Source organism: Myotis davidii, unplaced genomic scaffold (assembly GCF_000327345.1).
Source record: "Myotis davidii unplaced genomic scaffold, ASM32734v1 scaffold726, whole genome shotgun sequence".
Lineage (NCBI taxonomy): Eukaryota > Metazoa > Chordata > Mammalia > Chiroptera > Vespertilionidae > Myotis > Myotis davidii.
The window spans coordinates 1,028,384-1,053,336 of NW_006297808.1; the positions used below are offsets into that span (position 1 = coordinate 1,028,384).

The 24,953-nt window shown below is 45.5% G+C and overlaps 1 protein-coding gene across 4 annotated transcripts in view; it reads right to left on the reverse strand.

Moving 5' to 3' along the window:
- The window catches only part of HIP1 (huntingtin interacting protein 1), a 72,991-nt gene that overhangs the window by 23,599 nt on the left and 24,439 nt on the right, over positions 1-24,953 (reverse strand). For 3 of the 4 annotated variants that reach the window (XM_015570266.1, XM_015570265.1, XM_006773375.2), the window contains exons 2-8: positions 20,627-20,690; positions 17,563-17,705; positions 17,265-17,321; positions 10,441-10,521; positions 8,543-8,619; positions 7,983-8,044; positions 2,790-2,930 (exon numbers count right to left, since the gene is read on the reverse strand). In XM_015570266.1, coding sequence (XP_015425752.1) covers positions 2,790-2,930; positions 7,983-8,044; positions 8,543-8,619; positions 10,441-10,521; positions 17,265-17,321; positions 17,563-17,705; positions 20,627-20,690 — 625 coding nt within the window. Of the gene's footprint in view, positions 1-2,789; positions 2,931-5,971; positions 6,407-7,982; positions 8,045-8,542; positions 8,620-10,440; positions 10,522-17,264; positions 17,322-17,562; positions 17,706-20,626; positions 20,691-24,953 lie in introns of those variants that run through there. The other variant, XM_015570267.1, reaches the window with a different exon arrangement.

Consider the following 24,953-nt stretch of genomic DNA (forward strand, 5'->3'; position numbering starts at 1 on the left):
TGGTATGCAAGGAGGCTCAATAGGACCAACGGGGAGTCTGGGTGCTTATCCTGCAAATCTTTCCTTCTGTTCACTCCTAAAGTGCAAGCCATGCTGGACACAGTGGACTGGAAGCTGTGTCCCTGACCATGGAAGAAGCAAGTGGTGACCTGGCCAAGCAGCAGAATGACCACAGCTGGCCTCAGAGAGAGGGGGATGAGGGCTCTTCCCAGAGGTGTTTGCACTGGGTACCCTGGATGAGGGCCAGCGTAGACATTAGTCTGGAAAAAACGCACAGAGCCTGCCTGAGAGGATGCCTGTCAGAAGAAAGACCATGGACTGAGACTCAGAAGATTAGGCCGAGTGTCCACCTGGTTCTGCTAACTCTGTGATGTGGGACAAGCTGCAGCCTCCTCCTGAGTGGGTTTTCTCTACGGTCCTTTCGCCTCACAGGATGTGTGATTCTGTGTATTTCAGTTATAGAGCACAACTCAGCCTTTTATTTTTTGTTTGTTTTATTTTTAAATATATTTTTATTGATTTCAGAGAGGAAGGGAGAGGAAGAGAGAGATAGAAACATCAATGATGAGAGGGAATCATTGATTGACTGCCCTCTGCACGTTGGACAGAGCCTGCAACCCAGGCATGTGCCCCCGACCAGAATCGAACCTGGGACCCTCCAGTCCACAGGCCGACGCTCTATCCACTGAGCCAAACCAGCCAGGCTGTTTGTTTTATTTTTAAAATTTAAATCTTATTGACTAGGTCAGTGGTCGGCAAACTCATTAGTCAACAGAGCCGAATATCAACAGTACAACAATTGAAATTTCTTTTGAGAGCCAAATGTTTTAAACTCAAACTATATAGGTAGGTACACTGTTATTAACTTAATTAGGGTACTCCTAAGGCTTAGGAAGAGCCATACTCAAGGGGCCAAAGAGCCGCATGTGGGTCGCGAGCCGCAGTTTGCCGACCACGGGACTAGGTGATCTATTCATTTGGTATAAAGAGGTAGTACATGTATAAGGTCTGATAATCCAAAATGGAAGAAGTATAGAGTGGGTGGCAACGGCACTTTACCTTGGTGATCTGTCTCCCAGAACTCCAGTCCAGTCACGAGAAAAGTGGCGGACTCAAATCGAGGGACATGCTACAAGATATCTGACCAGGACTCCTCAAAACTGTCAGCGCCATCAAAAACAAGGAAAGTCTAAGAAACTGTCACAGCCGAGAGGAGACTAAGGAGCCATGACTGAATGGGACCATGGGCAGAAAAATGACATTAGGTAAAAACTATGGAAACCTGAAGGAAGTATGGATTTCAGTTAATAGTAATGCATCAATGTCAGTTCATTAGTTGTGACAAATATATCATACTAATCTAAGATGTTGACAATAGAGAAAACTGCGATGGGAGTATATGGAATTCTGAACCACCTGCAACTTTTCTGTAGTTCTAAACTATTCTAAAATAAAATTTTATTTTTAGGAAAGTATATACTGTATGGAGTGTCTCTCACTTTTTTTTCCACGCTATCGAGTTCCCGGAGGCCATCCAGGAGGGTCTTGTTTATTGCTTTGCCTTTAATGAAGGTCTTTAAACCCAAATACTTAATTACCTGTCTCTTCTCATAACTCACCACTTTATAAGAAAGTGGGGATGTTCTAGTGCAGCGGTCGCCAACCGGTGGTCTGCAGACCACTGGTGGTCTGTGGGGTCTGAAAGGTTGGCGACCACTGTTCTAGTGGGAAACTGGGTCCCATAGCATCTTAGAAACAATTACAAGTTCATCTATATCCAGAGCTTCTAAGTAACTGCCCACTTTCTCTTGGAATTTAGTCCAATCTCTGCTCCCTTCAGACATGCCCATCTGCTCCAAAGCCCTTTTAATTCTTGAACATCGAATTCCAACCTCCCTTCCACCAAAACCTCCTGGATTCAGAGTAATGACGGCTCCCTTGTCCTAAGCAACCAGACCCAGTCCTTGTCAGTGACCACAGTTCCAGAGTGCCCCTTGTCCGAGAATTCTAAAATACACCTTGCTAGTACCATTTATGTCTTGATTTTTCTTGGTTTCCATCACCTCCACCTTCTGCATGTGTATACCCTTCACTGTGGCCACCTTGGTGTGAGGCCCGGGCTACCCCCACATCAGATTCATCGTTTTAAACCAAAAGCACATGAAGGTATAAGAACTTCTGCAGGACCAGTAATCTCAAAAATCGATTCTGCAAAAGCATCCCAAAGATCTGTGGCTAGGTCAAGATAAGCACTCCATTTACTTGAGCAGGCGTTTTATATTTTATATTACTCTCTAAAATTCCATTTGTACAAAGAGACTGTGTTGATGAACACTTTGAAAATCACCGAAAGCAGCAAAGGCAGTGGTTTTCAAAGTGTTCATCAACACAGTCTCTTTGTACAAATGGAATTTTAGAGAGAAATATAAAATTTTTATATTTTAGAGAGAAATATAAAATTTTTATATTTCTCTCTAATAGTCTAAAGCCAGGTCTGTCATCATTTGTGTGGTTCATAGAATACATGACGTGTATGGATGGAGATGAGGTAAAGCCAGGGATGGAGAGAGAGGACCATCCTGGGACACCTCTGTGGCAAGCCAGGTGCTTCACTGGGCACACCAAAGTTCGCACCCTGCTCTGCTCAAGCTGGCTGAGAGCCCCAGGGCTGTTTGGAACAGAGGCTGAAAGCTCAGGCCACTGAGGAGCTGCCTTTCTGCAGGGACAGCCTCAGGCTGAGCTCTTCCTTCCAGCCAGAAGCTCAGAGAAGATCTGGCCAGTGTACTCACAGGAGTGGAGTTTGAAGAGAAGCTTGACAGTGTAATCATAGAGGTGACTGCAGTCCAAGATGACCTGGATCAGCGGGGCAAGGCGGCACTGCCCAGCTGTCGTCACGGATACAGAGCGGGACATGTCCAGGGAGTTGAACACTAGAAAATAAAAGAAGGGGGAGAGGTAGTGGAGCTAGGAAACTATAGGTGACTTTCTCAGAGGGCAGAAGGCAGGGGTCTCACATAGACTGAGGACCTATTCTGGGCATACACTATCGTATTTAATGCACTTACACCTTACACTGTTCCTACAAGACAATTAAAAGTACCCTGGTACACACATGAGGGAACTGACAGTAAGTGACTTGAAAGTGGTCACAAAGCCAAGAACTGATTTTAGAAAAAAACAAAAAACAAACAAACTGGTTTTGCTGAGAGAGGGAATTAAAAGATAGCGCCTGTGTGGCCAGCAATTGCCGGACCGAAGCCTGTGCTCCCATAAGCCGAGGCGCTCCTGTCATGAAGAGGTGAGCTCTGCTCTTTTGTGCACAGCCCTGTGAAGCCAGGAAAGAAGGGATTTACCCAGAGCCTGGTGGGTAAATCCCTTACCTCAATGAGGGGGATCCCTCCTAGAGGAGCTTCGTGGCCTCTGGCCCAGGCTGATCAGAGAGATTGACACCTCATTTTCTAGTTTCTGATTTAATAGTAATGAGGAGACGGAACGCCTCAGCTCTACGGGACATCAGAATTTCAGGACTGAAGGGGTTGCTGAGATAGCCAATCCAGCCCTTCCTCTCACGCATGAACAGTCTGATGGTAGCCCTGACCCTGAGAAGCAGCCAATCTGGTGGTGGCAATAGTTAGTTAACATGTGGGGAACATCTCAAACATGGATCAGAACATGAGGAAGGGAGTAAGTCAGCCTTGGGTTCCTGGTGGCTCACCACAGGGTTGTTGGGGCAGCAAAAGGGGGGATGTGCCAGAGCCTTGGGTGAATGATTGGAGAGCCTGCAAGAACCCATGCCAGGCACTGGGAGGAGGATAGCCATCAGGATCACATGCTGGTGAGGTCGTTGGAGCAGGTCAACAGAAGTACTGCCCTGCATTCTCCCAAGCTCCAGAGAGCAAGTTGCTCCCTCAGTGTCTTGCTCCCGCGACCCCTCCACATTAACTCCCTGCACTTGCTCCTAAACCAAGCAACGAGATGCTTGGTTGTCAACCCTCAGCACAAACCAGTGGCCTGGGCCCATGTCCTGTCTGCAGTGGCTACCCACCACCTTCAGAAGTACACACATGGCTGGCAACGAAAGACCTCTGCAGTCCCTCAGTGAGTGGGGCTGCCCCGAAGGAAAACCCAGAGCTGCTGTGCCTGGCCTGCCCGACTGTACTAATCCCTGTTAACTGGCTTAGTCCGGCAGCTGGGAAAAAACCCCAAACGGTTCTAATTAAAAGGCAGCTTTTCTTGACACAAATTAAAAGCAGCTGTCACTGCAAGGCAGCCATCCTCAATTCTTCTGGCTTGCTTAGGCTCCACTCTGGCAGGGAATTACAGAGTGCTCCACCTCCAGGCCTAACGCTGCTTTCTAGGAATGGCCCTTGGCATCCAGGAACATCGAGACTTGCAATGTGACCATGGACACGTTACTCAACCTCTCGTGCCAACAGATGATTTTCTATAAAATGCAGATGGTTCTAATAGCACATACTTCATAGAGGTCTTGTAAGAATTAAATGAAAATGTTGTGGAAAGTGTGTAGTACTGGGCAGTGGTTCTAAACTTTGGCTTTGAGATTGATTAGAATCATCTGGGGAAATTTAAAAACTACTAATGTCTGCCTGCAACTCCCCCACACCTTCATTCTGTTTTACTGGTCTGGAGTAGGACTGGGCATCAGTAGGTTTCAAAAGCTCCCCAGGTGATTCTACTATGCAGCCAGTCAAAAGCTGTATTTTCTAGCTCAGTGGTTCTCAAACTGTAGCAAGCATTAGAATCACCCCGTAACACTGGCCAGTTGAATTCTGTGATGATGGAAGTGTTCCAAATATGCCATCCAACATGCTAGCCACACATGGCTACCGAGTGCCTGAAATATGCCTAGTGCAACTGAGGACCTGACTTTTTTTTTGTAAATATAGTTTTATTGATTTCAGAGAGGAAGGGAGAGGGAGAGAGAGATAGAAACATCAGTGATGAGAGAGAATCATTGATCAGCTGCCTCCTGCACACCCCACATTGGAGATCGAGCCTGCAACCCGGGCATGTGCCCTGACTGGAATCAAACCGTGACCTCCAGGTTCATAGGTCGACCCTCAACCACTGAGCCATGCTGGCTGGGTAGGACCTCACTTTTTTGTTTTTTTAAAAGCACATTGCATGGTTTCTAAACTTCCTTTCTTTTTTTAAAAATATATTTTATTAATTTTTACAGAGAGGAAGGGAGAGGGAGAGAGAGATAGAAACATCAATGAGAGAGAAACATCGATCAGCTGCCTCCTGCACACTTCCTACTGGGTATGTGCCCACAACCAAGGTACATGCCCTTGACCAGAATTGAACCTGGGACCCTTGAGTCTGCAGGCTGAAGCTCTAGCCACTGATCCAAATGGGTTAGGGCTAATTGTAATTAACTTAAATAGTCACACATGGCTAGTGGTTGCCATACTGGACAGTGCAGAGCTGGGGGCCCTGTTAGGACACTCCTTGCTGGGTCTCAGTCCCAGATCCACTGTGTCGGGTGGGACCTGAGCACATGCTTTTCTAACAAGTTTTTTAGGTGATGCTAACGCTGCTGGTCCAGGGATAGTTTGAGAACCACTGTAAGTGCTCAAAATAAATGTTAACTGTAACTGGTCCATCTCCCAGAGCTGAAAGCCAGGGGCATTCTCCTGAGGGTACCGTTGGAACCTCACGGAGTCACAGATCAGGACTTAAAAGCTGGAGAACTTCCTCCGACACCACCTTCATGGCTTTTGTGTCACACAGCAGGTGATCAGGGACAGGGCAGGCAGCAGGGCAGACAGGCAGAAGGGGGCTCTCGATTCCAAATGAGGGCTCTTTCAGGGACGAGAAGGCCACCAACATCCTTGGAAAGGTTGTGCCAACAGGGTGGCTGTCCTCTAGAAAACTCTAAGTAGCTAATCACCTGATAAGCCCAGAGCATTCAGCCAGATGCTGTCACCATGTTATGAACTCTGTTCACCTGCTGTTTCTTCACTGCTGCTCATCTAAGGCAAGCATCCTCAAACTTTGCTGTTGAGTGCTTGCTCTAGACCAGGCACTGGGCTAGAACAGAGATGAGTAGGGCACGGTTCCTGATTCTGAGGAGAAGCTCAGCATCTAGTGGTAACAATACAAGTGAACAATGCAGATAAGAGCAGCCAGGTGTCATGGGAGGCGGGAGCAGGCTGGCCACCTGGGGTGCGGCATTTGCCTGCACCACTTACTCATCCTCCCAGCCTCGTCACATCCTAGCGGGTGTTACCACTCCTTCGCTTACTCTAACTCCAACCGTTTGCCAGTGACTGGAAGGGACAGCCCCAAAGGCTGAAACATTTGCCTTGTTTTCCCCACCCACGACTGCAGTGGCGGGCAGACTGAGAAGGCCAGAGCTTCTGGAAGAGAGCTTGGGTCAGCTCAGTGGCAACTTCGAGGCTGACTCTCCCAAGGATGACAATCCCTAGAATATCACTCATACCTGCTTTCAATTAAGCACATTCCATAGCTGAATGTCAATCAATTCTGACTTATTCCCCCAGGCCCTTCCTGCCCAGAGCGCAATAACTGAAAGTCAGCCCCAACAACGTGTAGTTGTTTGTATACATTTATGGGAAGATTTCTAATGCATTAAGAAAAAAAATTCGCCACTACACCATTTCTCCTATCTTGCTGGGAATGCCTTACAGCAGGGACTGGATTTTGTTTCATTTTTACTCCTCTACTGCCTTCTGTGGAAGACTCTGCTCAAACAGGTTGCTAGTAGGCCCAGTGCCTTCTTATTTCTTCCACAAACCATAGTTTCCATCTGTTTCTGGTGTTCCTCTGACCACATCCTGCACTGAACTGATTAGTCAAAGTATCAAGGAGTTGCTGCCTTGGCACAGCTGGAATTAACTGGCCAGTTGTAATGATTTGCTACATAGATGAACTTACTGCAAAAAGCTGCAACTTAGGGTGAGAGAGTTTCTGTTTTTCATGAGAATCAAAGCCCCGAAGTGGCCTACATACCCAAACGCTGAGGTCGCCAAGCTTGTGCACACATACTTGTGCTTTCACAGAGCTGGACACTTGTCACAGAACATCCTGAATCTCAGAAAACTGGCTCTTCCATTCCCCAGCGACAGAAGGGAGAGCCATGCTGGGAAGTGTAGGGATGAGAGCACACAGGAGACAAGGGAACCAGCTGCTTCCCTCTCAAGTCTTGTCAGGAAGTGTTAGGGGCTGACAGCCTAGAGCAGTGATGGCGAACCTTTTGAGCTTGGCGTGTCAGCATTTTGGAAAACCCTAACTTAACTCTGGTGCCGTGTCACATATAGAAATTTCTTGATATTTGCAACCAGAGTAAAACAAAGACGTATATTTTTGATATTTATTTTATATATTTAAATGCCATTTAACAAAGAAAAATCAACCAAAAAAATGAGTTTGCGTGTCACCTCTGACACGCATGTCATAGGTTTGCCATCACTGGCCTAGAGGCACCAGAACTCTCAGCAGGAGGGAGTCCCCAGCGCTCTTGCACCAGGGGATTAGGACTTCTCATGTGGCCTTCGGTAACAACCCAACTCAACCTGGCTACTGACCAAACAGCAGACAGCAGCCCTTCTGACAGAAATGGAGCCCGAGTGCCAGCCTGGCTGAGCAGCAGACAGGGCTGGCCAAGGACCAGCCAATGTTGGGGCCATAGTCCATGGGCTGTCAAAGAGGCCAGACCTGTCTTTGGGCTCTTGGAGGCCTGGACTTCAGGGGTGAAGCCAGTGAGCTGGGGAGTGCGGTCATCCTGCTCAGATCTGAAATCACTGACTCTGAAAATGCCCCAGAGCTTCAGCCCCTCTCTGCAAGAGGGACGAGAGCCTGTGTCTCCATGCTCCTGACCCTGTGCTATGCAGCTCGTAGGGAGAGGCGGACAAGCCTGGCCGGTCCAAGTCGGGAACAAGGCTGGGAAGGAGGCAATTCCCATGGAAGCCTGGGCCAGATGGGTGGGAGAGACTCACCAGTTTGGAAGAGGTTAAGTTCACACTCCAGGTAGTCGAACATCTCCACTGTTAGCTGAAAACTAGACCCAAGAAGAAAGAGAGCTGATGCTCCCAAAGCGAGCACTTAACCTGCCCCCCCGCTCCCCACCTCCCCCCCCACACACACACTCTGTGCTGCTGCTTCCAACCCCAATGTGCATATGCAGGTGCAGGCGCGCGCGCGCACACATACACACACACACACACCAGCTCCAGTTCTTAGCTCCCACCTAAGTGGGTACTGAGGCCATCTGAAGAACAAGCAGGGTGAATTCAATAGTGACAGTGGCAAAGGGAGAGGGCAGGTACCACAATGCATTGGGAGGGTGGAGGGGACCAGAGGATAGAGCTGAAGTGTGAGACAACCTGGAAGGGTTCTGGATAAGGCATCAGCAGTAAGTGGCCCCAAGGCCTTCAGTCCCCACCCCAGCCCCAGCCTCTTCCATCAGGTACTCTGAGAAGTGAGCCTAATGGGAAGTGAGAGATTCCACAAAAGCTCTCTTCCCCACTGGGTCCAGAGCACGAGGACAGCCACTTACAAGTTGTTAACATCACTTTCTCCAGCCTCGTCCAGCTGCCGGTCACTCATCTGAAGGTTGCCTGGGAACCTGGGATTCTGGAAGGGAAACAGAGAAAGGAAGTCAGAACATGACACCTCAGAAGCTCTCTACATAGCCTTAGCCGGTGTTTCTCAGTGGTTAGAGCATTGGCTCGCACACTGAAGTGTCACGAGTTGATTCCTGGTCCAGTTAAGTGCTTGCAACCAATCAATGTATCTCTCTCACATCAATGTCTATCTGTTTGTCTCTATCTCTCTTCCCATTCCCTTCCGCCCTCCCTTCCACTCTCTCTAAAAAATAAAAATCAATGGAAAAAATATCCTCCAGGGAGGATTAACAATAAAATAAAATGCCCTTCCACCTTATTCTCTTGGAAACTTCACCAGGCTGTGAGGAAGTCCTGACTAGCTCTGAGCCTCCAGGAAGAGAGAGCTGGCAGGCCAGCCCCCCACTGTTGCACTCCAGCCAGCATCTGACTGCAACTACATGAGACCTGTGGCTAGAGCTGCCCCACCAGGCTCTTCCAGATCTCCTGACCAACAGAAAGTGTGAGATAGTAAAGGACTGCTGTTAGTGCCAGACACTAGTTTGGGGTGTTGTGTTGTGCAGCATAGACAACTGTAACACCCTACGACTGAGCTCAGGTGTCACACTGCCTCTGAGAAGCTACCTGGTTCAATCTAAACCAGAGCCTCTATGTGCTTTTGTACCAGCTCCTGCTTCTCTCAATTCTCATCCTTACTGCAGTCTACTAGTATCTTCTCTCCCTCTATCACTTCTCTCCCAACCAAACCACGACTCCCAGAAGCAGGGCCAAAGTCTATTCACCTTTCTCTCTTCAGAGCCTACTAGCTCTGGTCCTTGGCAGGCACTCAATGAGACCTGAGGGGAGGTAAGGGTGGCCACTAACTGGCACAGGCTGTAGTGTCATATGGGCCTGGGTTCAAATCTCTACCTCCCTACTGAGAAGCTACGTGACTCAGGCAAGGGACTCAACCACTCTCTGAGTTTCATTTTCCTAGGATGTAATAATAGCTACTTTTGTAGGGTTGTTGTGAGGATTAGGTGATGTACAGAAAAGGTTTAATAGACTAGGATGGATTCAATGAATCAAAGCTACCCTTTAAGTTAATAAAAGATAATGGAGATAAAAGACACTAAAGGTGTTATTTTTTTCTTAACAGTCCTTCCTTCTCCATTTGTATTGCCAGCTCCCTAATTCAGGTGGTTTCTCTCCCGCCTGGCATGCCATCCCACCACCAAATGCACCACACCCACCCTTCAAGGTCCACATCAAGCCCCCTTCCTTCATGGTGCCCCTTCAAACACCGTAATCCTCAGGCATTTCAAAACATCTCTGCATTTTTCCACGGGCACAGACACATGTAGCTGCTTCGCACTATACACGGGTGCTTAAGTACATAAGCCTCTTCCCAGCGAATCTGCAAATGCCGAAGAGCACCCTTTTTACTTATTCTTACCTGCCATTTGGTACCAAGCACACAGTTTTACATGCATTAGGTACATAAGAAATACTGACCAAAGTTATAGAAGGTTCTGTGTGAAAACTCACTACATAAATGGAAGGAATGATTTTTATTAACAGTAAAGTCAGTGCTTCCAAAATATTTCCATAAGGCAACCTACTGGATAGGGTTCCTCCTCCTTTCCAAAATGGTGCAGAAGACACGGGCCATATCCCAGGGCCTGACCATGGCTGTCCTATAAAATGTTTCCTCTCACACAGCTGGGAGGTGGTATAAATACTCCCTGAGCCAGGCTGTCTTATTACCTGGAAGACCTGACTATTAACGTCATCGCGGTGCTGAGGAGACAGGGGGAGGGGAAAGAGAGCAGAACTGTCAGCAAAGACTCACTTTGGTGTGGTATTCCATCTTCGTTCTGAGCAGTTTGAGGTAGATGCTGCAAAGCTGTCCATACCCCTCACTCAGGTGGCCCTTCAGAAAGAGAAGAGACAGTAGGGTGAGTTGAAAGACCTACAGCCAGGACTTCATTTTTAAAAATATATATTTTTTCTGATTATGAAAATAACAAATGTCCATTGTTAACAATTTGGAAAATATAGGGAAGAATAGATGTGAACATCAGATATAATCATGGCTAACACTTTGGGGTACAAAATGTTACATATTTTCTTTTTTCCAATTCAAATAGACTTTATTTTCAAAGTAGTTTTAGCTTTACAGCAAATTAAACAGAACGTATAGAGATTTCCTATATACCCCTTGCACACACACAACCTCCCCAATTGTCAACATCCCACACCAGAGTAGGACATTTGTTACAATTGGTGAACTTATATTAACACATCATTATCATCAAAAATAAATTTGGCATTAGGGTTCACTCTTTTTTTCCCTTTCTTTATTGCTTAAGGTATTACATATGTGTCCTTAACCCCCCATTCCCCCCCATCCACACCCCTGCTCATGCCCTCACCCCCCTGGTGTCCATGTCCATTGGTTTGGCTTATATGCATGTCCTTTGGTTGATCTCTCCCCCTTCCCCCGACCCTTTGTTGATCTCTCCCCCTGCCCCCGACCCTCCCCTACTTTCCCTCTGAGGTTTGACGGTCTGATCGATGCTTCTCTGTCTCTGGATCTGTTTTTGTTCATCAGTTTGTTGTTCATTACATTCCACAAATGAGTGAGATCATGTGATATTTATCTTTCTCTGACAGACTTATTTTGCTTAGCATAATGCTCTCCAGGTCCATCCATGCTATTGCAAATGGTAGGCGTTCCTTCCTTTTTTATAGCAGTGTACTATTCCATTGTTTTTTAATCCACTCATCTGTTGATGGGCACTTAAGCTGTTTCCAAATCTTAGCTATTGTAAATTGTGCTGCTATGAACATATAGCATATATGGGGTGCATATATCCTTTTTGATTGGTGTTTCTAGTTTCTTGGGATATATTCCTAGAAGTGGGATCACTGGGTCAAATGGGAGTTCCAGTTTTAGTTTTCTGAGGAAACTCCATAGGGTTCACTCTTGATATTGTATATCTTATGGGTTTTGACAAATGTATAATGACATGTATTACCATTATAATATCATATAGAGTAGTTTTACAGCCCTAAAAATCCTCTGTGCTCCACCTTTATTTTAAAATATAAAACGGAATCAATTTGCCTTTTTAATATACTGCAATTTTTTTCTATCGTCTTAAATTTTTTTCTGTAACACTCTTTTTAGTGACTTCCCAGTATATTATAAGTATGTACTATATAATTTATCAAACCAACTCCCTACTGTTCATTCTTATAGTATAATCTTATATACAAACATGAGGACTTTTCTGGATAAATTCTATACAAGAGCTTATTTAAGAATTTTAAGTCTCCTGGTCTTAGTAATCACAGTCTGGCTATGGGCTATTTCTTTCCTTCTGTCTCTCTAAACACAGGAGAGGAAACACCTCCTCCAGCGGGACTCCAACGGATTAAGGCCATCTACCGTATTAGACATGGGGTGGGGATTTTAAATGAAACCAATTCTAGCAGGTGAAGAACAAGCATTCCCATAGAGCCTGCCCACGCAGTCATGTCCTGGGTGCTTGGGAGGAAGCTAGGATTAGCAGAGTAATGCTGGGAACTCCTAGTTATATACAAAATGTCCCCACATCCACAAAGAACCCTTCAACCGAGTAGCTGTGGCTTTCACATGAGTTTTGACTTTGTTTTCTTTTAATTGTATCTATATCCTCTAGAGTAGAGAAACCCTGTTGAAACAGGCCTTAAAGGACACCAAAGGGAATTGAATAATCAGATGTAAATTCTACACATGAGTACTTCATAATTTTCTATGAAAATTAACCTGATTAATTTTTACATTATACTTATTTATTATAGAAAAATAGGAAAATACTGAAAAGAAGCAAAAGTATTCTCACCACCAAAGACAACTATCCTTCACATGAAAATGCACAGGATCAAAAAGTAAAAGATGAATGAATGGATCACAGACTCAGTGTAAAACACAAAACTATAAAAATCCTAAAAGGGCCCTAACCGTTTTGCCTCAGTGGATAGAGCATCGGCCTGCAGACTAAAGGGTCCCAGGTTCGATTCCGGTCAAGGGCATGTACCTTGGTTGTGGGCACATCCCCAGTGGGGAGTGTGCAGGAGGCAGCTAAATTGATGTTTCTCTCTCATCGATGTTTCTAACTCTCTATCCCTCTTCCTTCCTCTCTGTAAAAAATCAATAAAATATATATTTTTAAAAAATCCTAAAAGATAACACAGGAGAAAAACCTAGTGACTTTGAGTATGGTGATGACATCTTAGACACAACACCAAAGATACCATCTGTTAAAAATTAATTTATAAGCTGGATTTCATTAAAATTAAAAACGTTTGCTCTACAAAGGACAACATCAAGGGAATGAACAGATAAGCCACAGACCGGAGAGAAATATTTGCAAAAGACAGACCTGATAAAAGACTACTGTCCAAAATATACAAAAACAAACAAACAAACAAACAAACCACCCACACACAAAAAAAACCCCTCTTAAACCTCAATAAGAAAACAAATAGCTCAATTTAAAAATGGGCCAAAAAAAAAATACAGATGGCAAATAAGCATACAAAAAGATGCTCCACATCACATGTCACCAGGGAAATGCAATTTAAAACAAGACACCACTACACACCTGTTAGATTGGCCAAAATCCAGAACATTGGCAACACCAAATGCTGGTAAGGATGTGGAGCAATAGGAACCCTCCTGCATTGCTGGTGGGATGCAAAATGGTACAGCCACTTTGGAAGCCAGTTTGGCAGTTTCTAACAGAACTAAGCACACTCTTACCATATGACTCAGTAGTGGTGCTCCTTGGTTTTTACCCAAAGGAGCTGAAAACTTATTTCCACTCAAAACCTACCTACGGGTGGTTATAGCAGCTTTGTTCATAATTGGCCCAAATTGGAAGCAACCAAGAAGTCCTTCAGTAGATGAATGGATCAACCAATTGTCATGTATCCTGACAATGGAATATTATTAAGGGTAAAAAAAGAAATGAGCTATCATGCCATGAAAAGACGTGGAAGAAACTTAAATCTATATTGTCAAGTGAAAAAAGCCAATCTGAAAAGGCTACATACTATATGATTCCAACTGTATGACATTTGAGAAAAAGCACTGAGACAGTAAAAAGATCAGTGGTTGCTAGGGGTTGTGGGCAGGGGACAGGGAGGAATGAATAAGTGGAATATAGATTTTTATTTAACTCAGTGAAAATATTCTGTATGATGCCACAATGATGGATATATGTCATTACACATTTGTCCAAGCCCAAAGAATATACAACACCACGAGTGAACTATAATGCAAATTATGAGCTTTGGGTGATTATGATGTGTCAATGTAGGTTCTTCAATTGTAATCAATGCACCACTCTGGTGGGGATTTTGATATAGGAGAGGCTATGTGTGCTGGGGGTGGCAAGGCGTATATGGGAAATCTTTGTATTTTCTTGTCAATTTTGCTGTGAACCTAAAACTGCTGTAAAAAAAAAAAGTAAGAGAGGTTGCTAATTTCAGAAACTCTTAGGCAAATGAGAGAAATAGACTACATAGGGAAAAAGACCTAAAGGAATTCTATTTTGGATAACAAGGCAGGCTAGCTACCTGGGTTGACCTTCCCACTGAAAACTGACAATACTGGGAAGATACTTAAAATTTTTTGAAGGTATTACTGAATTAATGAGAGTAAGGAATCCATAGGCCAGGGACTGAGTAAACACAGATTCTTGGAGAGTAAATGGATTACTGGATTAATAGAGTTGGGGGGAGAGGGGACTTTGCCAGAGCAGGTGAACTTGAGCTTTGATTTCCTGGGCCTCAAGGGTCAGGTGGTAAACAGAAGGCAGGGCTCTGCCCAAGTTGAAGAGTCTACTGAAGAGCCAAAGGCTGCCTCCTTTGTTCAGCGGAACTAAGGGTAAGTCGGTAACCACACATTTCCACGCTCCTGCACTGAAGGAGTCCTCCATGTGGACTACAGAGAAATTCGGCCGCCTCACACCACTGTTGTGATCAGAAGGAGGAAAAACTGCTGCTGAGAACTGGACTCATGAGCTAATACTCAAGAGGCTCTGCCCGGAAGTCACAAAACCTTGAGAACTTAAGAGTGGTCAACAGAAGCAAATGCCAATTCTCTCCAGAGGAACCTGCAGACTCCAAAGACTTCCCACAGAGAAAGTTCTAAGGAAAAGGAGAAGCTCACAGTAAGAAATAACTAAACACAGAAAGAAACTACATACTATGAGCAGAATTCACAAAAAAACAACAGATGCCAGAAACAGGTCTCTTAAGGGCTTTAGATAATGGAAATATTAAAAATGATTTATGAAATCACTATGTCTAAATAAATAAGAGACTGTTTCAAAATATATGTAGGGCCAATCAGATTAAAGCCGGCTGAAGAGGGAACAAGTAAACTGAAAGCCAGATTTAATGAAATTATCCAGAATGAAGTGTAGAGGCAAAGAGGTAGAAATAGTGGTTTAAATGAAATAGTGGTTTAAAGTGAGATGGGGGATAAAGTGAGAAAGTCTAACATACTCTAACCAAAGTCTCAAGGAAAAGACTGAATGTATAGCAAAGGCAGTATTTGAAGAGAGAATGAGAATTTTTCATACCTGATGAAAGATACTAACCAACAGCTTAAAAAGCCCAAAGAACCACACATGGACATGTACTAATATCTTTAAAATGGCCGGATAAAAAAAGACATATTAGCTTCAAAAAGACAACGAGTCTGACAGCAGACTTCATGAAAATGATGAAAGCCAGAAGTCAGTGGGAGGATATCCTGAATAATATTCTTCCATGTGATGATATAAAATAACTGTCATACAAAAATTCTAAACCCAGAGAAAGTGTGTTCCATGAATGAGGGTGAAATAAAGACATTCTCAAACAAGTAAAAATGGTTGTTGGCCAAAAGCAAACTTTTACTAAAGGAAGTTCTAAAGGAAATAATTTAGACAGAAAGAAAGTGATCTCAGATAAAAGATAAGATGTAAAAAGACATTAGAAACACAGAATAAAATACCTGATAGGGTTTAAAAAGAAACAAATAACTAAGATTAAAATATATGACAATAACATACAAGTTGAGGTGTGAATGGAGTTAAAATATTCTGAGGTCATTGTATTATACAGGAAACAGATAAAGATATGAATTTTAGACCTTGATAAAGTAAACATGCATTTTATAAATATTAGATAACATACCAAAAAACAACACATAAAAATAGATGTTTTTTTAATCTCCCAATTAGAGAAAAATGGAATGAGGAAAAATAATCAATCCAACTGAAGACAAGGTGGGAGAAATAGAAACAGACCAGATGGAACAAATGGCACAGAATAAGGCTGAAATATAAATCTAAACATATCACGCATTATAATAAATGTAAATGGAGCAACTGCACAGTTAAGAGGCAAAGACTGCCATCTTTAATAAATCAACAACGAAATCCAACTAATTGCTATTTCCAAGGGATATTTTTAAAACATAAGAATGTGGAAAAGTCGAAAGTAAAAGGGTAGAAAAGGGCATACCAGGCAATTTCTAACAAAAAGGAAAAAGGCCTAAGCCTACATGTTTAGGGATACAACAGAAAGCTCTCTAGCATCCAGCTGGGAGTTTGGGGGACAGCTCTCAGCTTTGTTCAGTTGAACTAGCCTTATAACTAGGAAAAGCAGCTTTCTTGTCTGGGCCTGTAGTTATTCATCTGTAATGGGGAGACTGGACTACACAATCGCTAACATTTTGTGAGTGCAGACAGATACAGGTAAGAATTTAAAGGGGAGAACTAAAGTAGTGATTCTCAACCAGTGGGGGCAAAGGAACACATCAGGATCAACCTGGGAGATTCTTCAAAATGCAGATTACTCCCTATCCATACACATACTCTTTGGATATAAGAATCTATTTAAAAAAATCAATAAAGAAATATATTAAAAAAAAGAAAAGAATCTAGTGGAATTCCGATGCGTGCATAAAAACACTCTTTTCAATTGATTCTGATATTGTCAGCTACCTCCTCCCTCTTCCTGAGAATCCCTAGGCAGAAAAGAAAAGGCACTGGCATTGCCCTGGCTGGTTTGGCTCAGTGGATTGAGCGTCAGCCTGCGGATCCAAAGGTCCCAGGTTCGATTCCAGTCAAGGGCACATGCCTGGGTTGTGGGCTCGGTCCAATGTGCAGGAGGCAGCCAATAAATGATTCCCTCTGATCATTGATATTTCTATCTCTCTCTTCCTCTCCCTTCCTCTCTGAAATAAATAAAAATATATTTAAAAAAAGAAAAAGAAAAGGCACTGGCATTAAGAAGTGGGAATGCTAGTCCTCAATGTATTGTGACCCCAATAGGACCAGTAAAAACAAAGAGGTGAGAACTGTGGCAATGTCACTGCCGGGGGATTCCAATGCCCGGGGAATGTTGTGACATAAGGGTCCATTGGCAGAAGAAGTTTCCAGAGAACCCAGGTAAGACTGTGGGTATCATGGTACTATTTGGGGGTACCCTTGACCCCTCGCTGATGCACATGAGAGATCTTAAAATAAGTTGAAAGAGATGAGTTTGTCCAATTCCACAGTCCTTGTTCTGTGGTCTCTGGGGAAGGATTAATGAGGCACAAGTAGTCCTTGTGCAAATCTCCAAACTCACCCACATCCTGCTCATGTCACTCAATTCGTTTTTGTATCTCAGAGAGTCCTTCAGGACCTGGGGAGGAGAGAGAACAGCCTATGAGAAGAGAGGAGACAACGGATGGTGAAAGATGGTTCTCAGGGATGGAGAGGCTGATCAGAGAGAGACAACCCCACCTCAGACCGGTAAGCGAAAGGCCAGAAGAAGGGGCAGGTGCCACTCTCAGCGCAGGAGCGGACAGCGGCCCAGGCAATCACACTTTCCCCACACAGCTCCCTGGCCCTCTGGCCCATCCCTTGCAGCCCCAGGAACTCACGTTTGGGTGTCCATCTCGGAGGAGTTTGTGGAACACGTGGCAGAACTTCCAGCAGAGCACAGCGTTGCTGGAGAGGGGCAGCCGGTTGACGACAGACCAAAAGGTCTGTGCCCCTTTCTCATGGTGGGTGCCCAGTATGCACGGTGAGGAGGGTCATGGAAAACGAAGCACAGGCCCTGCCTCAGGCAGCCAGCCCATCTTTGGGGTCGAACAGGCTACTGCAGAGGGTGTGCAGTTGTGCAGGGCACAGTGGCACTACCTGGGAGGAGACACTCCGTATAACGAACACACCAAAGTCCTGTACAATTTTTTGACAGATGCCAATAAAGTGTCCCGTTCTCATAAAATTCACTTTATTAGACAATTTCCCCAGAGATGGCAATGTCTTTTGGGAGGGGTCTTTTCCTAATTTGCATAAGTGCTCTCTGGGCCAGCAGTGGTTCCGGTTTGCCTTTAGTGGGAAGGTGATTTGGTTGGCTCCTCCTCCGGCAGCACCTGACTCCTCTCTATCGGGTACCTTGCTCTTGCCCCAAAAGCAGAAGTGTTTGTTCAAATGTCTTTTCTCTCAACTTAAAATGACTCTGACACCCCAACTCTCTATAAACAATCCTGGCCTGTTCACGGGTGCCTTCATCTCTTAACACCTTCAACTCCCTGTATGTCAAATCCTAGGGCCACTTCCTCCCAAGATCCAATTCCCACCAGCACCCACTACCCAGGGACCACCTGCCACAGTATGAGTGTCATAAATGTTCGTCTGGGTTCACATGCTCTTAAGTTAGCACTCCAGACTCTGCAATTAGTGAGCCCTTTTTGGGGTGAGTAAAGGATGCCCACATTTCTTTTGCGGTTGTCTACTTAAACAGGCCACACACATCCGATAAAGGGGCACCATCAACCTCAAGTACAGCTCTTCCCTCAGAATTTCAAGCTCTTTATCAAGGCTCAGGTAAGAGGCACGGTGCCATTCAGGACAGAAAGACTTGCCTCAGGTCACAAACTATATGATTCACCCAGACACATGTTGTTTTGCTTCTGAGCTAGAAGGGATCATAAAGTTCCTTCCCTAAATGGAAACCTGCATTTTGAGGGGGCGGGGGCTTGAACATAGAGCTTTTGGGTCCGGAAGCTGAAATCAGCTATTGGTCTTGGAGTGATTTCTGAAATAACTTATACTTTCACCTAAAACACAGCCCCTTGGGCTACAAGGGAGTAAGAAGAGAGATGGGCAGCACCCTCTCTCTCCTGTGATAACCTCTCACACTGGCAGTGAGCAGTTTACCTGAGAACAGCTTGCCGAGACAGAAGCAGGGGTGGAGCGAGCGGGACACTCTTATTTTGAAAGAAGCAAGAAGACCTTTCTGTCCTTCTTTGACTTTATAAGCATTTTAATGTGTGACCCATCATGTGTCGGGAGCTGTAAAAGGCACTCGGGGATATAAAGAAAAATAAGAATCGGTCCCCAGGCCTCCAAAAGTGGATGCCATGGTGGTGGTGGGAAGGGGAGTGACCTGTTTGCCAGTTAGGCACCCGGATAAACAACCGTCTGAGCAGCATTTCTGAAGCCAGAAGCATCAGGGTGGCTGCTGCTCTTTATTTATCCACCACTTAGACACTGAGAGTCAGAGAGATGCACAGAATATTAGAGCTGGAACATGAGACCTTTGAAATCTTCTTCAACCAACTCTTTCATGACAGATAAGGGAACAAAGGGCCATGGAGGCCCCACAGGGTCCAGAGCAAGCCAGAGGCGGGATCCTGGGCCCTTCCTCCAGCTTCACCCCAGGTGACCTCCGTGGAGGGGTGTGGCATGGCCCTGCCGCTGCAGGCCTGGTCCTCTCTGTGCCAATCCCCCATCCAGAGGAGCACACTGGCCTACAACAACTGTCTCTGTTTTACTTCAAATCTTGCACCAGACTGATCACAAACCCTGAGCCGGTAGGAGTCAGGACAAGGTCATGCTGAGAAAATCAGTTGGGCTTTTCTTGGTTTGGTTTTCTTGACTCAGTAAAGCAAGGGGACTCTGCCCTTCTGGGGATAAAAGAACAAGATCCGGCTGGCTCACGGTCAGGCAGGCTCCTGGGGTACCAGGGCGAGGTTCTACAGCCCCCACCACAGAGCAAAGCCCTAATTCCAACCAAAGTATCTTCCCGCTAAAGAGCAGTACATGCTGTTAGCAACAGTTCCTGGGGGCCTGCCAGCTTTGGCATCTAAGCTAGAGTCTCCCCCAGGGGCTGAGGTGCAGCCACCATGACGAGCCCAGGCAAAGAGGAGCTGCCATCCCAGACAGAAGCCGAGCCTGCACTCGCTCTGCCCAGTGCCCTGCTCTGCCCCTGGCACACACACGGAGGCTCAGCCCCACTGGCAGCCCCTCCTTCGGTCTTTGAGGACTCGGCCCTTCAGCTCCTGGACTCTATACCTCAGGGGCAGGGCCCCAGGGACCCAGAGTGCTGCCTGCACTTCTCCCCAAAGCCACCGACCCACAATGGTGGTCACCCAGGGCCTTGGCTAAGTCGGCGTGGTGAAACCTTTAAGTCACTGGTTCCCTCCACCACCTAGAGGTCCCTATCTTTTCCCCTCTGGCTTAGGGTGAACACCTGCATTGGCGTAAGGCCAACCACTGTAGCTGGGACCGTTGTTTTGCTGTTGAGGTCAGAAAAGGGGAGATGATCATGTCCCCAAGGGGGTGGTCAGTGTGGCCCTCCAGGCAAAGGGCAGGGCCTGGAGTGCTTTGATGGCACAGGTGAAAATCCCTCTGGTGCCTGAGGAAGAAAGTAACTTCAAAGGACTTGACAGTTCTGGGAAGCTGGAGTCCCGGGAGGTGGGGTGGAATCTTGGTAAGCCTGAAAAACTGGCCTAGATGCCACTTTGGTGCCTTCCACCCTGATGAGCCTTGGTCTCTGGGCGAGCTGCAGGTCACCCATGCTGCTCTAACCCTGCAGGGACCTGGCCTGTGTGGGGGTTCCCTTTCCCACAGCTGAGCAAGGACTCCTCACCCTGACCTCAGTACCCATAATTCAACCCCTCTCAGGGTCGGTCTTCCAAGCAACATCCAAAAGGATATTTCTGGCGTGTTTTTCCTTTACAGCCACTTCCTGCGTATTAATGGCCTTATTGATGCTGACAGTCTGAAAAACAAGAGGGAGGGGAAGGAGAGGGGAGGATGAGATGAATAAGCTTCTGAGAGTGGCTGAGACCCTCCCAGGGGCCACCCCTTTCTCTCCCTCCAATGACTCTTCTCTCCTTTCTGCAGACCCTTCTGCCCCACTGTCCCAGTGCAGGGCCCCTAGCGGGGGTGAGGGGGGTGGAGGGCAGAGGTGGGCAGTGCTCCCAGGCCAGCTGGCCCAGGCTGTCCTAAGGCAGCGGGCTTTGCTGCCTGGCATTGGCTGTGCCCAGCTGCTGTGCCTGCCTGCCACTCATTCACTTGGCACAGCAGCATGGCAATTAAAGCCTGCACAAAGGGATGCTTTTTCATCCCCCAGGGAAACATTATTTCTCTGGGAGAAGGAGGAAGAGGCGCTGAGATCAGGGAGCGACTGTGGCTCAAAAGCCTCCACCCGCCCCCCTCTCACCACTAGAACCTTCCCCAAGAGCCTTCCCTTGCTGGCCCAGGTCACTCTCGTCTCTTGTTTTTCCACTCTTGGGTAATTTCCAGCTTGTAACCAAATTCCCTTTTATTTCCTCACATCAAAAGGCATTAAAATATGTAGACCTTTCCAGTTATTTTAAAAACCATAACTCTTAATTTAGCAAAGCACATATACATGTGAATATAACTTAAGAAACACATACAATCATATTGCGTAGGCTGTTTTTAAGTATAGATTTTTCCTTCTTCTGTTCTGCTTTGCTTCCCTTCCACAGATGTCATTCTACCCCAACCTATGTTCACAACCTGTTATGCATATCACACACACACATTCATGCCTACGTACCGGAAGAGGTTAATTTTGTCCCTGTTCTACAAAAATCAGACTGCCACATTCAGATTTTCCTACATTTTGCTTTTCTCACTTGAAAATATCTCATGAAAAATTCACCAAGTGGAATGGCAACACTCTAGTTCATTCTTTAAAAAGACAACATCATAGTCCATGGTGTGGGTGGATGTGATTTATACAAGCATTCCCATGTTGGAAGGCAATTTCTTTCCAGTTTTTTTTTCGTTTTGTTTTTACACTATAAACCATTGTAGTAAACATTCTTCCACACATATCCTTATTAATTGGTGCTTTTACTTCCAAGGGTCAGATTTCTAGGAATGAGATTACTATGTGTTTTGTTTTGTTTTTAGTTTTTAAAAAGCTTTGCATTATGGAAAAGACCAAACACAGAAAAGTATGCAGACTAGTCTAATAAGTCCTCACATCACCAGTCCCCAGAATCAACCATTGCAAACTTTTAGCCAAACATGTTTCTTTATGGATGAGGGATGGCAAAGATTTTCTGTAAAGAGCCAGTTAGTATGTAAATATTTTAGGCTTTGCAGGCCACATGGTCTCCATTGCAGCTGTTCAACTCTGCCGCTGCAGCGCAAAAGCAGCCTCAGTGATACTAAACAAAATGTAACTAAATGAGTGTGACTGCATTTCAATAAAACTTTATTTAAAAGCCAGGTGGTGGTCTGGATTTGGCTGTGTTGTAGTGTCTTGATCCTGGCTTTATACTATCCCCTTCCTCCCTGGATTATCTGAAGTAAACTCCCAGGAGTTATATCATTTTAACAGTAAATATTCAGTATGACCCTTTAAGGGGAAAAAAAAGAACTCTAAAAAATAACGATAACACTATGATCATGCCTAAATCCTTAATATTATCAAATGGTTTGGTATTGCTCACATTTCCCTATTACATCAAAACAAAAAAGCTTTCTTGCAGTCATTCTAATCAGGATCCAAATAAGGTTGCCACCTTGCTTTCTAAAAAGGCTCTAACAATCCACCTTCTCACTGAACATGTATACAAGCATCCCCAACAGCAACAGGGGTTAAGGCTTCTTGCCATTTTGTTAGTCTGAAGAGTGTAGTGACATTCCATCTCTACTTTTAATTTCTATTTCCTGGACTTATATGTCATGATTGTTGATTGCCTTACATAGTTAGGTATGTTCACCTTATCTTTTATAAGTTCTCTATTTATTTAAGGCTTTTTCTGCCCAGGGTAGACTCTTACATTTTCTTCTAAGGGTTTTATTGTTTGTTTTTTCACATTTGAGTCTTTATCTGAAAAAAAAAATTGCATACATACATACGTACATGTACATATATGTGTATATATGGTATAAAGTAGGTTATTTCTAGGCTTTACCAAGATACGTTCTTTTATATCTGGTTTATATAATGTTTGGATGTGTTAAGTCCACTATTCCACATGTCTTTTCTCCCTACCAGACTCATCTCTTTAACAGCATAAGCTCTGTTGTGGGTTTAACTGTGTCTCCCCCTGCCCCACCCCACCCGAAAAGATATGTTCAAGTCCAAATCCCCCTAGTACCTATGAACATGATCTCATTTGGAAATATGGTCTTTGCAGATGTAATTAGTTAAGATGAGGTCATACTGTGTTAGGGTGGGCCCGAAATCCAATACGACCAGTGTCCTCATAGGCAGGGCATGTGAATAAAAATCATATTGAATATAAACTGTAATTGGAAAATAAAGTAATAATTTTTTACAGGCTATGTGGGGACACAGAGACACACAGGGAGAAGACCACGCGAAGCTGGAGGCACCGATGGGAGTGCTGTGTTTATAGGCCAAGGAACACCAGGGGTGACCGCAGTCACCAGAAACCAGGAAAGAGTCACAGAAGGATTCTTCCCTGGAGCCTTCAGAGGGAGCATAGCCTTGCTGACACCTTGATTTTGAACTTGTAGCCATCAGAACGGTGAGAGAATACATTTTTGTTTGTTCTAAACCACCCTATTCGTGGTCATCTGTTACGGCAGCCCAGGAGACTAACGCAGGGTCCCTTCCCCCATCACACTGGGTCCTCCTGAGGACAAGGGGAGAGCAGGCGCTTCCTGCCCTCTTCCCTACTGCACATGACACGGGGCTCTACTGAAAAGGAATCTCATGTGAGATGTTGCAAGAGAGAAGTAAAAGCTTATTCCCCAAATACCTCCCAGCGAAGCAGTTCGTGAGGCGGAGTGCTTCCAGCTTCCCTTTAACAATCCTTACTTAGGCCTTTCTCAGCTTCTGCTTCCAGGGACAACCAGGCCATTCACTTCCCTTCAGATTCCTTGGGTGGTTTACAGAGGTTTAAACTATGTTCCTCCCCTGGCCCAGGACAAGGAGGGGGTCCTGCAAAGCCACCACCTTTGTTGAGCGCTTGAAGGTTGCCTGCATTCCATAAAAAATTATAAGGGCCATAACCATGTAAAGTGACAATAAGGGACCCAAATCCAGTGAGGTGCTGAACTGGACGTGGTCAAGTCCTAGGTGGCTGGTAGAGTCAGTCGTACAGGCTGAGAGAAAGAAGAGCAAACCCATGCTGGTGGGAAATGCTAGAAACCACGTCAGGGCCTCGAGGGAGGACCTGTGACAGGTGGGATTTAGACTTATTCCACAAATATTCCTCAGCCTGGCCTGCGCCCTCTCACAGTCCAGGAGCCCTCGGGGGATGTCTGACGGCTTAGCGCTGCTGTGGAGGTGGGAGAGGCTCCTGCCACCACTGCTGTGCTCACCAGCCATGAGCCCAGCTTCTGGCTGAGCGGCGCTCCCCTGTGGGAGTGCACTGATCACCAGGGGGCAGCTCTTGTGTTGAGCGTCTGCCCCCTGGTGGTCAGTGCACTTCATAGGGACTGGTTGTTTAGCCATTGGGCCGAAACCGGCTCCCCGACATCCCCCGAGGGGTCCCATATTGCGAGAGGGCATAGGGCAGGCCAAGGGACTCCACCGGTGCATGATCGGGACCGGTGAGGGACACGGGAGGTTGGCCAGCCATGGAGGGACCACAGGAAGTCTCCAGGGCATGTCCGGCCCGTCTTGCCCAGTCCCGATCAGCTGGACCCCAGCAGCAAGCTAACCTACTGGTCAGAGCATCTGCCTCCATGGAAATCAGTGCACATCATAGCAAGCAGTTGAGTGGCCTTAGCATATCATTAGCATATTATGCTTTGACTGGTTGAATGGATGACTGAACACTTAGCATATTAGGCTTTTAATATATAGGACGCTATACATTTGTGAGGTCAGCTGAGTTTTAGAAAATACTGTTAACTCCAAGTACTTTAAATATTTTTTTATAAATCTTTAAAAACCTACTGTCCTGATTATTTCATGGGTTTAGGGGCTATAGGTGGAGGCTGGATGCTTCCCTACAGAAAAAATGCTCATCATAATAAAAATTAGATGCACTAATAAAGGACTCTGGCTGTGTCACCTGCTGGC